Genomic DNA, 14945 nt, shown 5'->3' on the forward strand with positions numbered 1-14945 from the left:
GGAAAAAAGTATGCCGACCTAGGGACGAGGTGAGATGACGAATTCTAAACCTATTTTTGAACCCATGATGTCGCGCGCAAATTCATATATACATTTTAAGAAATACAAGAAATGTTGGTATTGATCAAAATTGAAGGAAAGTTATCTCACATACGTCACATTTAATACATTAATTGGGTAAGAGTAGTCAATTTTGAGGGATGGAGGAGGAAAATGGCACATGGATCACCTGTAAACTTTAGTAGAAAAAGTTGCTAAAGATAGTGAGCTTGGTACATGTGAAGACCATCCAACCGGAATTGCCAATACTTTGTATCATCACATCAAATTGCCATGTCTTTTTACGTTTCATCAAATGTATCTTTTTCACTGAATGTGGTAAAGTAACTATTTTTCAATGCAAATTCAGCATTTTTCTTGCTTTTAGTAAATTCTTGGGATGTATAACAAACTAAATAAGCCATATTACGTGCTAAATTATTATTTTGATCACTTCAAGTTGAATGGGTGGCCCGCACGTTTGGTAAGGACAAATCTGAAGAGAGAACACAAGATATATTCGACAATCAAATTGGCAAGTAATTCTATCCACATTAAGCACATTTCATTGCCCATATTCATTCATCTAAACAAAGACTTTGAAGATCGATCCAAATGGTATTTCACACATACAGATAAATGAAAATCACATTCAATTCAAAAAAAAATTTAAAATTATTTGACACAGGAGTCATTCATCACCTTCTAACAGACCACCGGTTTAAGTATCACCAAAATCTTGCAAAAACATTTAGGCCAAAAGTCACAATAAGGCACATGTACAAAGTAGTGTTCAAACTATACAAAGAATGTGTCCTGCAGTAAAGATTAAACCAATTTATAATAAATACTTAACTGAAAAATGTCTTCGTTCAATAAAAAAGCGAGATATTACTCTTACAAGCGAACTTCGGATGGTAGAATCAAATAAAACGCCAGGAGGCGATATATGTCCATGCATTCATAAGTTGAATCAAGACGATTTTTCGAGCCGGTACATTGTAATTTCTTGTTGTTTGAAGTACCGACGGTCCTCTTCATCAACAAGAACTAGGTTCAAATAGTACTTCACACTAAATTTGTTGTTGATGTTTCGATATGTAGGAGTTAGCTCATACGGGCTTAGGAACAATCTAACCGGAATTGATTCACCTGTCAATCAAAATAGTGTTCAAGATGTAAATCATCTTATTTTTCAAATGGCAAAATCATTACAGGTTGTGAACTTCAAAAGGTTATCTAATTTAAGGACCTAAAAAGGGTGGTACATGCGTGGTTACTCTTTATCAACAAATTTGTATATGAACTGCAACATAAAAAGAATTGTTTTTATACCTCTGACAGGAGTACCATCCATCAGTTCAAACTTGGCTAGTGTCTCTGTCTCTACATGGGTGTTTGTCCCTGATCCTGTTGATTCTCGGCGTCTAATCTCGAGATCCATGTTTTTTATCTTGATTCTCACAAGAAGGAAGTATATTTTCCCTATGATGACATCTTTCAGATGATACCTAGATATTTCAAATTCCAAGTTACAATCCATTAACATGCCACAAACATAATTCAAATGCAATTATACTTACACCAGAATTCAGAAGCGTAATAATTTTGAGTGACGCATGTAATTGAAGTTAAAAGTCATAACATGATTTGTAACTCACTTGCTCTTATTGTACTCGAACTCAATATGAAGACAATCTTCGATTCCAACTTCCATCTACATATAGAAGATCACATCTTAAGAGAACATATTATAGCGATACCTTGCATAGGTGCATCAGAAATCACCAGGTGGAACACCAATGGAATAAAAATTACTGTAAAGAACAATACCTTGATACTATTATTGATAGATGGAGAAGGGCTACAGTTCCGAACCTGATCCATAAAAAACAGAAGACCAAATTAAGTGATTGGGCAGATTTCAGTAGTTGAAGCTTATTAGGGGAAAACATTTGAAGTTATGAGCGCCAACAAAAAGGAAAGCCCAACACGTGGATCTTAGAAGGAAAACATGAAAATTTGAAGACTGACTCCTGCCATAACGGCTCCTTCAATCTGATTATAAGATGGTAAAAATTAAGCATGGAGTGCAAGAGAGGCCAAAAACCTAAATGTATTTTAAGCATCTTCAAGGTATAGTAGCAATAAACAGTGAAGAATTTAAAGAATCTAACAGTTGCAAGAGGTGCGATTGTGTGAGGATCAGTCTTTCATGCAGTAGCGAGCAGTGAAGGATTTAAACCATCTAACAGTTGCAAGAGGTGTGACTGTATGAGAATCAGTCTTTCATGCAGCAATACTGTCCTTGTATTGAAAGTAGAGATAAAGTAGTCGGTGTTGAAATGACAAACATATTCATATAATTATGCATCTTTGGTTCATCGACGTCTACACAGACTAAGGTCAGCACAAAATAACCAGGCAATGGCCCCAACAATGGTAATTACTTCATACAGATTGCATCTCTATAAATTATTTATCATAAAATACGACTAGAGAGAAACGTGGACATCAATGCATTTCCTTCAACATCAGAGAATTTTCCACGGACAGTGTTAATGTTTCTTCATCAAGCAATTGAGTTTTAATGTTACCACAAAGTCCTGGTATTCCACAATGCTACCAGCATAGCCCCGACTTATGGTCACTTTGAGGACATACCTAAAAGCATAGAATCCCTAAGTTAGGCTGTAATTTGATAGTTGAAACTAGAAACATGTTACAAAGTATAAAGATAATGTTGATGCGTGTGGAAAATGTAACAGTGAAAGTTTTCTATGAAATTCACACCAGCATTATAATTTCTTGAAGGATACTCACTACATGATAAACAAACAAGTGTCCCACTGCCATTAAACTAAGTGAAACCGAATTTAACAGAACTCATTTTGTAAATACCAAAAGCACATTTTATACCTCCCCCAACAGAAAGAGAAACTATTGAAGTGATGCAATTGATTTGTAATAACATGAACAACATGCCATAAGGAACTATTTAATACGAAACTAGTAACTCACCTAAGCCGCACATTAACCCCGTTATAAGTCTCGTATGGCATCTCTACAGTCGAAAATTCAAAAGGAAATGTTTTCCGCTCATATATTTCTCCAGGAACATCCAGTTCACGAACTAGAGGAAAAGAAGAAGGCATATCAGAACTATTGTGCAGAGGATAGCCTTGCTTATGTGGATGGGAAATTACGCCATGAAGCTGCAATGTGCTAGGTGTTCTAAATGGGCTTTTATAGCAAAGAATTGAGAAAATTAATTGATCACCACAAACCATTGCCTACTGCGATGCAAAAAAGTTGGCAGGTGTTGTAAATAAAAAAAAACTTGGGAATGCAGCACATATCCAAATTTGCACTTACCCAATGACGTGAAATCATAGAAGTTGCTTTTGTCAAAGTACATTTCTGCAAAGGAAATCAATGGTAAGAAACTGCAACAAGAGGAAAAGGGATAGTGATGAATACTATCCAGTACGCAGAAAGAATCAGCACATGTATAATTCAATCTTTCTATATGCTTTGATAATGTCTGTCCATATGAATTCTAAATTTATATTTCGAGTAGTGACTATGTGTACAACTCAGAAATCCAAACACATAATAGAAGTAAAACCAACTCTATAGCTACTGAATTAAGTGCACAACATATGAGCAGAGAAATACCTATCTGACCAAGAAGCTCAACTTTAATTCCATTGTGTTCTACCTTCTTCCCCGGCAATGGTTCGACTGAAATCTGCAGAATAGTGCACGGATATGCATGGCTAAACAGTATGTCGTATATTCGTATATAAAACTGAACAAAAACTTCTAGATATATGATAGAATTAATATCAATGACCTAAAACACAACAATACCTGGCCAGTGATGTTCTCTTGACTTTGAAAGAGAGGTACCATAATAGTTTGTCCATTTTCTTTCTTCAAAGGGACCTATTATATTATACGAATAAAATGGAGGAAAAATGCAAGGTTGAGAATAAGCAATAAAAATTCGACAGGCAGATCTCACATAAATATAGCAACCAACTGTCTTTGGAAGTAACAACATCACTATTTCTTGAATAATAACAAAAAACAGGCGTATCGAAGGGACATTGTAGCATCTGCTGCTAAACTATCGACTTTCAGAAACAAACTACCGAATACAAAAAAACTAAAATGACATCCCAAATAGATTCAATCTAGGTGGATTGGTGTGTTGATCCCACGAAAGAATTACAAAAAGGTTCAATAATTTGATCAAACGAAGAAACAAAACCTGCTTTCGGGATTTCCCATCTGAAAACACAACGGAAATGTGGCATGCTGTCTTAAAAGCTCCAATTATGTAATTCTGGGAGATATACAAAGTAAAAATTAACACGATAAAAATAGAAACCCTCAAAAATCATTCAAGTAAGTTTTGACGATTAACCATATCTGAGATTTAAACCCTGACGGCTGAGCCAACCGAAACACCTGTCTGAAAACACCTGCAACATATTGCATCCACAAGACAATCTCCGGTTATTACTACATATTGAACAATTACGAAAGATCCAATCCAACAAAACATTGAGGCCACTATATGAGCTGAAAATGCAATGTCTTGCGTGAAATGATAACAGAAATTGCGACCTTAAAAACCCTAAACGATCAGTTCTTTCGATTTCAAATCCATTAACCAAACCATTCGACTGGCTAATAAAATCAAACATGCGTAGTAACTTACTTGGAAGGATATATACGATATTTTGAAGAAAATCGCAGGTGCTTGACAACGATCGTCGATGAGAAATGCGATGGGTACAGAAAATTACTCGAAGTCCAAAGCCAGCCAGAAACTTGATTTTTTAATTGTTCAGTGAAATTACTCGAAGTCCAAAAACTTGATAAAATTTCAAGAAGAAATTACAGGTGACATTTAAAAACGTAATTTTTTAAATAAAAAAAAACTCAATAAATTAACTCTCTAAATATAATCTCAATAATAAATCTATGTATAATAAAAACAAAGTAAAAATAATCAAAATAAAGAAAAGTAAATAATTTATTTTTGTCACAAAACATATTAAACAAAACAAATGCAAGTTATAATTTAAATACTAACGCACGCAAGTAATAATAATGATCAAATTGAGTAAAAATCAGTCGAAAAGTCAAATAAGCAAATTACAAATAATCAAAATTATAATGTTTTATTTGATTTTTCTATATGTAAAATAAAATTTTAATTTTAAAATATAAAATTGTTATCTTTTTTATTATTTTAATTTTATCATATATAAAATATTACGTCAACGAAAAAGTACCTGAATTTTATAACTTATCAAATTGGAGTACAGTAACAAGACACCAGGAGGCAGGGAAGTCACATCCACAAAGATTGTAGTGAATTTTTGAAAATAAAAATTCAGAAAAATAACAAAAATCAGTGAATTTAGGTAGATACTTTTATCTTGATGGACCGACATGACTCACAGCTTGCAGACAACCCAAGCCATTTTCCGTGCAAATCGGCCCTCGAAGATCCCATTATTTGTTCATTTGTTTGATTTCTTGGTCGGGTGTGGTTTATTAGGTGTCTTTGGCATATATCTTTTGGGATTAAATAAGAGGACATATGAGCAGGTGGGAGTCGATACAGAGGGGGAAATTCATCGGGAATTTATAAAGAACCTGGACTCGATTGGATGATGGACTTTCTTTTCGTTGTTAGCTTTGTGGGGCTCTTAGCCTTGGTTCCTCTTAGAAAGGTACCTTTCTCTTATTGGATTCCAAACTTGAACTCGGCTTGTGTTCTTTGAAACTATTTTTAGCTCTCCATGATCTGATTTAATGTTGGTCTATTACTACAGTTTCGGACAACAAGAATCAATACGTATACAATCGTAAACGGAATGAAGTATTCACAAGAGAGAGCACTACTCTGTTGATGGCATATGTGGGATACATCGTTTTCTTTGTAATCTCCATAATCGTGATCCCAATAATGTTTCCTCATCTCAAATGGTATTACGTTCTTGTTGCTTATGTTCTTGCACCATCTCTAAGCTTCTGTTAACGCCCATGGTGCTGGTCTGGCCGATATGAACATGGCCTATAACTACGGAAAACTCGCCCTTCATATGTTAGCAGCTTTATCTGGGAAAAATAATGGTGGTGTTGCTCGACTGATTGAGTGTGGACTTATACAGTCCATCGATTCAATATCATCGAACTTGATGCATGATTTTAAAACGGGGCATCTTCCATTAACCTCCCCAAGATCAATGCTCGTTAGCCAAGGCATCGGCAGCGCAATCGGGTGCATTGTCGCTCCATTTACGTTCTTCCTCTACAAAGCATTCGACATGGGAAATCTAGACAAAGACTGCAAGACCCCTTACGCTTTAATATACCGAAACATGGTGATTCTTGGCGTGGAAGGGTTCTCTGCACTTCAACACCATTGCTTGCAGATGTGTTATGTTTTCTTCTCTTTCGCGATTCTGGCTAATCTTTTGAGAGACGTCGCACCCTAGAGGTTCGGAAAATAGGTTCATCTTCCAATGGCAATGGCCGTACCGTTCCTCGTTGGGGCATATTTCGCCATCGATATGTGTGTAGGGAGCTTGGTGGTGTTTGTTCGGGGTACGCTAATTCACTTGTTCCTGCCGTTGCTTCTGGTTTGATTTGCGGGGATGGATTGTGGATTCTTCCTTTATCGATTCTGGCTTTAGCCAAGATCAATCCTCCGATTTGCATAGACTTTTCGCCTTGGAGTTGAATTGATTTTAGAAACAAGAGAACATGAAACTAGGCTAGTGGTAAAATGTAGTTGTTAGCATAGTTTTCGGTTCTAATTTAGTTTGTAAATTGAAGAAATCATATTAAAATAGTATTTCCTTTCCAAGTAAAAGTGTTTGGTAAAGTAAATCGATGACATGTTAAAAGAAGATCAAATTCTTTGCATTGATTGGTTAGATGCTATTGGGAAATCCATATGTTTTCTGGTTGTTTTGCATGTGAGAACCTGAAATTCCAGTAGTAGCAGCAGCTAGCAAATTTCAGCAGAAGCTAACAATTTCAGCAGCAATTTATATTTCAGAAGATAGTATTTTTCCAGCAGACAAAAAATCCAGCAGACAAAATCCAGCAGACAGAATCCAGCAGCAGAAGAGTTCAGTAGCGAGATTCTAGCAGATAGCTACTGGTTCTGCTCAGGACTTGTAACTGAAGCATTTAACATGCAATAAAGGCTGTTAATGGCAGATTATGGTCATTAATTGGAAGGCTAACAGTCAGATTTTGGCCTGTAAATAGCACCCTCAATCTCTGAATGGATGTTACCAAAATCTTGAGTTATCACTTGAAATTAGAGCTAAGAGAGTGCATTTTTCGAAGCTGTAAAATCCAGTAGCGAGGCAATCAGATTTCCAGACTTCAACTGAAAAACTCTAGCAAATTGCTGTAAGTGGGCTTATATATAAATATCTTGAAATCCGTTTGATAATTCTGTTTTAAAGTTCAGTTTCTGTATGTTTGATTTCTGATTTTGAAGCACTGAAACTCCCTAGTGAACTAATGGTAGGAATATATATTCTGAACATTTTTGAATTCTGATTCTGATTCTGGCCTCACCCCTTAGAGTAGAGAACATATAGGGGACTGATATCGGTTTAGCCATGAAATTCACTAACGTGCTCAGTGCTTACTAATTCTGATTTCTGTTCTGAAACATGTGATTTCTGAATTCTGATTTCTGTTATGAAAATAAGAGTTTTCTGCATATTACTGTTTTACTGTCATGTTGAAAACGATTTCGAAAATTGAGAGTTATTCCCGCCCCTGCTTACTGAGTGACAATCATATCACTCACCCACCAAACCCATCTCAGATAAGAACGAGGAAGAAATATTAGAAGAAGAAGAGCAGATCCAGTTCTGGGGCTGGTGAAGAAGATTATTGTTTTCAGTTTATGTTAATTCCGATGTATCTGTTAAGACACTGTTATGTCTGGTTTAAATTTTCGATGTAAAACATCAGTATTCGAGTTGTCACAGACAATTGATTTATTTCGTATTATGAATAAAAGACTGGTTTCTGAATTCTGTACTTTGAGGCTGGTTGTTTTCGAATGTAAATTTGAGAGCAACGCCGGTGTCAACCAACCCCCGTCCCGAGACGTGACATTGAAGTGGTATCAGAGCAAACCGGGTTTCATAATCTGGGGAGGAGGAACTAGAAATAATAAGTTCTTATAGACTTCTGAAAATAAGTCCTGAAAGTTATTGAGATAGACTACTGAAAATAAGCTAATGTAATAGACTACTGAAAAAAAAAATCAGTAGGCCAAAAATCAGTAGCCCAAAAACCAGTAGCCCGAAACCAGAACCAGTAGATGGAAACCAGTAGGTCTGAATGCAAAAGACGTTAGTAGACTCGGAATGCAGCAGACTGGTCTATCAGTGCTGGAAAGAAGCAGACAGTGCTGGAAAAGCAGCAGACTGATTGCAGGAGCATCAGAATTGCAGTAGAAAGTGTGTTCCAGCAAGAGCATGCAGTAGACTTGCAAAATGGCATGGAAGTTGATATCATCATTTCCGTAAAATTTTCCATATTTTCGAAATTTTGAGAAATTTTCATTTCCAAACGGCTTAGTATTTTTACACCAAACTTGGTACCATTAATGTTCTTGATGTGAATGATTTTTAGTAAATTTTTCACGGAATTCTGGGACCGAAAAATTTTGAGCTATTTCTTCTATTAAATGTATAGACAGTACTGATTTTTTATTCCAATATTAGTCTATAACTCGACCTGTATTCTTGATATCATTTCTGAATCTTCACTCTCATGATTTGGATGTAGGATATGGCTGACCAGAGTACCTACATTAAAAGCTTAGAGAGGAAGTTAGAGAAACTAAAAGAAAACATAACTACTGCCTAGAGCTGGACAAAGACGAGTTAGAGCGTCGAGCAGAACACTTGAGGTGTGATGTTCAACGATATGCTCACTATCTGCATGAAGCAGAAGAGAGGAATAGGAAGACTAAAGAAGAGTTTGAGACCTCTCAAGAGACTGTTGCCGGGTTCATCGAGTTACGTGATACCTTGGTTGAGAAGATCCAAGTGCTTAAGGATCAAAATCACCAACTCGTTCACCAGCATAACCAGTATAGTGAACAGACTGATGCACAGATTCATGAGTTGCAGAGTACTGTTGAAGTTCTTAGTGACCAGAATGCAGTTCTGCATGGTCATATTGAACACCTATGGATTTGGGATTATGAGAAGTGATAGATTAGAACATCAGTGGTAGTTTTCTTTGTAATAACACTTGTTCCATTTGCATTTCTGTTCTAATTTTCGAAGTTCAGTTGTAATTGCACTTTTGTGGAAATCAATAAAATTTATTCTATCCATGGGTTTCATATTTAAATTTTGAGCAATTACTCTATCATCGTGCTTCCTTTGTGTAGTCCTATTCTGCCATCAACCTTAGATCTTTCGTATTGTAGGAAATGGACAGAAAACCAGTGAGAAACAACCGCAACCCTCGTTACAACAACCGTAACAACAACCGTAATGACGAAGATGCACAACAACCCCCACAGCAACCACCAGCAGTTGGCCTCAGTCAAGTGGACTTGATGGCTATAGCCACGATTGTGGCTACCACGCTACAAGGGTTAGTGAACCCTAATGCTAACCAGCCACCACCACCACCTCCAGCTCAGAATGGGACCAAGCAGCACTACGAGTCTCTCCGAAGAGCAAGAGTTCCAAACTTCGATGGAAGCTCCGATCCTGAGGTCGGGCAGAATTGGATGAAGGAGGTGGAGAATCATCTTCGACTACTTGAGGTTCCACAAGCGATCAAGGTAGATGTAATTACACCTTTTCTTGTGGATAGTGCAGCCAAATGATGGGAATGAGTCTCACCAGCTATGCGAGGAACGGGACCTATCACCTGGCAAAGGTTCTGAGAGACATTCCTGAGGCAGTACTTTCCGACAGCAGTTCGAGTGCAGAAACTGTCAGAATTTGAAAGCTTGGTTCAGGAACCAAATATGACAGTGGTGGAGTATTCATCCAAGTTCCACTCATTGGGAACTTACTCCCCAACCATCATGGGAGACGAGGCCTTGAAGATGCATCGCTTCAATAAGGGATTGAACAGTCGTATTCAATCTGCCCTTGCCGTTATCGAGCCCAATAGTTTTGATGAATTGATGGGAGCCGCCATCAGGGCTGAGAATGATATTAAGAGGCGTGAAGGTGAGAACAAACTCAAACGTCCTCAGCCAAGTCAATACCAACCGGGCCAGCAATTCAAGAGGCCTAGGTTTCCAATCAATCAATTTACCAGTGCTCCATCCAAAGGAACCATTTCGTCTCAATCAAACAAAGAGGAAGTCAAGTGCCAAACTTGTGGATTCGCTCACACTGGTGAATGTCGTAGGAATTCTGGGGCTTGTTTCCGTTGTGGAAAGATGGACCATCGCATTGCTCAATGTCCTCTTCCAGATCCAAGGAATGGAACAGCAGGAGGAACAACTCCAAACAAGCATAAGGAGAACAAGCCAAATGCTCGAGTTTATGCTATCACTCAAGAAGAGGCCGACAACTCAAATGATGTTGCAGCTGGTACCATTCTAATCAATAATATACCTGCTTATGTGTTATTTGATTGTGGTGCTACGCATTCATTCATGTCTAAGAGATTTTCCAAGAAGTTAGGAGCTAAACCTGATAACTTAGAAGAACCATATAGAGTAGCAACTCCTGCAAATCGAATTTTAGAAACTTGCACTCTATATCGGGATATTAGTGTTCTCATAGAAGATCAGAACTTCAAGGCAAACCTGATTCAACTAAACATGGTGGAATTCGACGTAATTCTTGGAATGAATTGGTTAGCCAAGAATCATGCTTTAGTAGACTGTCAGGGAAAGACGGTAACTATCCAAGCTCCACGCCAATAGAAACTTTTATTTCATGGCAAGACAAAAGAACGAAAGACTCTTCTTTCTGCTTCTCAAACTTGGAAAGCCATAAAAAGTGGATAAGAAGTTTACCTAGCTATGTTAAGCGAGGTAAAGAAAGAAACCACACTTACGCTAGAAGAGATTCCGGTAGTACAAGAATTCCCGGATGTCTTTCCTGAAGAACCCCCTGGCGAACTTCCCGACCGCGAGGTGGAATTTGAGATTAATTTAGTGCCCAATGCTGTACCAATCTCAAAAGCATCATACCGAATGGCTCCGGCAGAGTTGAAAGAACTCAAAGAGCAACTTCAAGAATTGTTGGATAAGAAGCAAATCCGACCAAGTGCATCTCCGTGTGGAGCTCCTGTCCTATTTGTAAAGAAGAAGGACGGAAGCATGAGAATGTGTATTGATTACAGATAACTGAATAAGATCACAATCAAAAACAAGTATCCGCTTCCAAGAATAGATGACTTGTTTGACCAACTCAAGGGAGCTACGGTCTTTTCCAAGCTCGACTTAAGGTCAGGCTACCATCAATTGAAGGTCAAGACAGACGATATTCCGAAGACAGCCTTCAGAACAAGATATGGACACTATTAGTTCATGGTAATGCTATTCGGATTAACCAACGCTCCAGCAGTGTTCATGGATCTCATGAACATGGTGTTCAAGCCATTTCTTGACAAGTTTGTTGTGGTATTCATCGACGATATTCTGGTATATTCGTCAAGTGAAGAAGACCACAAAGAATATCTTCGCCTCACCCTCCAGACGCTGAGAGAAAAGGAACTGTACGCCAAGTTCAAGAAATACGAATTTTGGCTAGAGAGCGTCACATTCTTGGGACACATAATATCAGCAGCATGAGTATCTGTGGACCCTAAGAAAGTAGAGGCAATCTCAGATTGGACTAGACCAAAGAATGTGACAGAAATTCAAAGCTTCTTGGGACTAGCAGGCTATTATCGAAAATTTGTTGAAGGATTCTCTTTAATAGCCATACCCCTCACCAAGCTCAAACAGAAGAACTCTAAGTTTCAATGGAATGAAAAATGTGAGCAAAGCTTCGAGACCTTGAAGAAGAAGCTTACATCCACACCAGTGATGGTATTACCTATGGAAGGTAAGGACTACACCGTCTACAGTGATGCATCTAAAGAAGGTTTAGGATGTGTACTCATGCAAGAGGGAATGGTGATTGCATACGCATCAAGGCAGTTGAAGCCGTATGAACAAAATTACCCAACGCATGACCTCGAACTAGCTGCAGTGGTATTCGCACTAAAGATTTGGAGACATTATCTTTATGGAGCCAAGTGTGAGATTTTCACCTTTGTTCACACAAAAGGAACTAAATATGAGACAAAGACGATGGATCGAACTCATGAAGGATTACGACTTGACAATAAGCTACCATCCAGGCAAAGCCAACAAGGTAGCAGATTCTTTAAGAAGAAAGAATATGAGTAAGGTGATCCTGACATCACTTTCAGCACAACCATGTCTTCGAAAGACAATCAAGATAAGTCAAGATAGAGATTTCGCTTTGGTGAAACTAAAAGAGCAAGTTAAAGAAGGAAAATCACCAGATTTCGAGACAGATAACAAAGGAATCTTGTGGATGAAAGGACGATTGTGCGTACCAGACATCGATAACCTTCGACAAAAAGTAATTTCTGAGGCACATAAGTCGAAATTTTCAGTCCATCCTGGCAGTACCAAGATGTACAGAGATTTGAAGAAAAATCTTTGGTGGAGTGGAATGAAGAAAGACGTGGCAATATTTGTTTCCAAGTGTCACGTGTGCGAGCAAGTCAAGGCAGAGCACCAAAGACCTGGAGGACTTCTGCAACCTCTAGAAATTTCAGAATGGAAATGGGAGCATATTTCTATGGATTTCGTGGTGGGTTTACCAAAGACGAGACAAGGTCATGACGGAATATGGGTAATCGTAGATAGACTCACAAAATCTGCGCATTTCTTACCTGTCCGCATGAATTATAATTTGGACAAGCTAGCCACCTTGTACATGAACGAGATCGTGCGATTACATGGAGTACCAGCTAGCATACTATCAGACAGAGATCCTAGATTTACATCTCGATTTTGGAAGAGCTTTCAACAAGCTATGGGGACTAAGGTTACTCTTAGTACGGCATATCACCCTCAGACCGATGGCCAAACAGAGAGGACAATTCAAACTCTAGAAGATATGCTGAGAGCATGTGCTCTAGATTTCAGTGGTAATTGGAACGAACATCTGCCCTTAATTGAGTCCGCGTACAATAATAGTTACCACAGCAGTATTGAAATGGCACCATACGAAGCTCTGTATGGACGAAAGTGTCGATCGCTACTCTATTGGGATGAGGTAGGGAAAAAAGCCATTGTTGGACCCGAAATGATCCTAGAAACAGTGGATAAAGTCACTTTGATCTAGGAGAGATTAAAAGCTGCATAAGATCGACAGAAAAGCTGGGCTGATCAGAAAAGACGACCCGTGGAATTTGAAGTTGGAGAAAAGGCATATGTGAAAGTGTCACCCATGAAGGGTGTAATCCGATTCAATAAGGTTGGGAAACTGAATCTCAGATACGTCGGACCATTTGAAATTCTTGAGAAAGTGAGAACACTTGCTTATCGATTAGCACTTCCACCCGACATGTCAAGAATTCACAATGTATTCCACGTTTCGCAGCTGAGGAGATATATTTCCGATCCTAGTCATATTCTTGAAGCTGGACCACTGTTGGTTGAGGGAAATTTAAATGAAGGACTGAAATATGAAGAGATTCCAATTCGAATTGTGGATAACAAAGACCAAGTACTGAGGCGACGAACTATTCCATATGTCAAAGTACAATGGTCCAACCATACCGAAAGAGAAGCTACTTGGGAGTTGGAAGAAAAGATGCGAGCACAATACCCTTATCTCTATGAAGATCATGCATAGCCAAGTTTCGAGGACGAAACTTCTCATAAGGAGAGAGGGATGTGAGAACCTGAAATTCCAGTAGTAGCAGCAGCTAGCAAATTTCAGCAGAAGCTAACAATTCCAGCATCAACTTAGATTTCATAATATGGTATTTTTCCAGCAGACAAAAAATCCAGCAGACAGATTCCAGCAGCAGAAGAGTTCAGTAGCGAGATTCTAGCAGATAGCTACTGGTTCTGCTCAGGACTTGTAACTGAAGCATTTAACATGGAATAAAAGTTGTTAATGGCATATTATGGTCATTAATTGGAAGGCTAACAGTCAGATTTTGGCCTATAAATAGCACCCTCAATCTCTGAATTGATGTTACCAAAATCTTGAGTTATCACTTGAAATTAGAGCTAAGAGAGTGCATTTTTCGAAGCTGTAAAATCCAGTAGCTAGGCAAGCAGATTTCCAGACTTCAACCGAAAAACTCTAGCAAATTACTGTAAGTGGGCTTATATATAAATATCTTGAAATCCGTTTGATAATTCTGTTTTAAAGTTTAGTTTCTGTATGTTTGATTTCTGATTTTGAAGCACTAAAACTCCCTAGTGAACTAATGGTAGGAATATATATTCTGAACATTTCTGAATTCTGATTCTGATTCTGGCATCACCCCTCAGAGGAGAGAACATATAGGGGACTGATATCGATTTAGCCATGAAATTCACTAACGTGCTCAGTGCTTACTAATTCTTATTTCTGTTCTGAAACCTGTGATTTCTGAATTCTGATTTCTGTTATGAAAATAAGAGTTTTCTGCATATTACTGTTTTACTGTCATGTTGAAAACGATTTCGAAAATTGGGAGTTATTCCCGCCCCTGCTTACTGAGTGACAATCATATCACTCACCCACCAAACTCATCTCAGATAAGAACGAGGAAGAAATATTAGAAGAAGAAGAGCAGATCCAGTTCTGGGGCTAGTGAAGAAGATTATTGTTTTCAGT

The 14945-nt window shown here is 38.0% G+C and overlaps 1 protein-coding gene and 1 pseudogene across 3 annotated transcripts; one reads left to right on the plus strand and one right to left on the minus strand.

Annotated features, from left to right (window-relative positions):
• Positions 1–759: 759 nt before the first annotated feature.
• Positions 760–4924, minus strand: LOC142540342 (vacuolar protein sorting-associated protein 26B-like). Of its 3 annotated transcripts, none has more exons than XM_075646421.1 (12): positions 4769–4924; positions 4472–4529; positions 4316–4390; positions 3913–3987; positions 3718–3790; positions 3415–3459; positions 3061–3172; positions 2637–2703; positions 1873–1917; positions 1701–1756; positions 1375–1550; positions 760–1191 (listed from the first exon to the last, which is right to left on the minus strand). In XM_075646421.1, the coding sequence occupies exons 2-12, from the start codon at positions 4472–4474 to the stop codon at positions 1013–1015; spliced, it is 906 nt and encodes a 301-aa protein (XP_075502536.1). In that variant the 5' UTR covers positions 4475–4529; positions 4769–4924; the 3' UTR covers positions 760–1012. The 3 variants fall into 3 exon arrangements, with proteins under 3 accessions (XP_075502536.1, XP_075502537.1, XP_075502538.1); XM_075646422.1 differs by lacking the exon at positions 4769–4924 and adding an exon at positions 4675–4699; XM_075646423.1 differs by lacking the exons at positions 4472–4529; positions 4769–4924 and having other exon boundaries at positions 3061–3254; positions 4316–4388.
• Positions 4925–5878: 954 nt separating this feature from the next.
• On the plus strand, positions 5879–6963 carry LOC142538421 (metal-nicotianamine transporter YSL3-like; annotated as a pseudogene).
• The last annotated feature ends 7982 nt before the right edge of the window (positions 6964–14945 follow it).

Source organism: Primulina tabacum, chromosome 3 (genome assembly GCF_025594145.1).
Source record: "Primulina tabacum isolate GXHZ01 chromosome 3, ASM2559414v2, whole genome shotgun sequence".
NCBI lineage: Eukaryota > Viridiplantae > Streptophyta > Magnoliopsida > Lamiales > Gesneriaceae > Primulina > Primulina tabacum.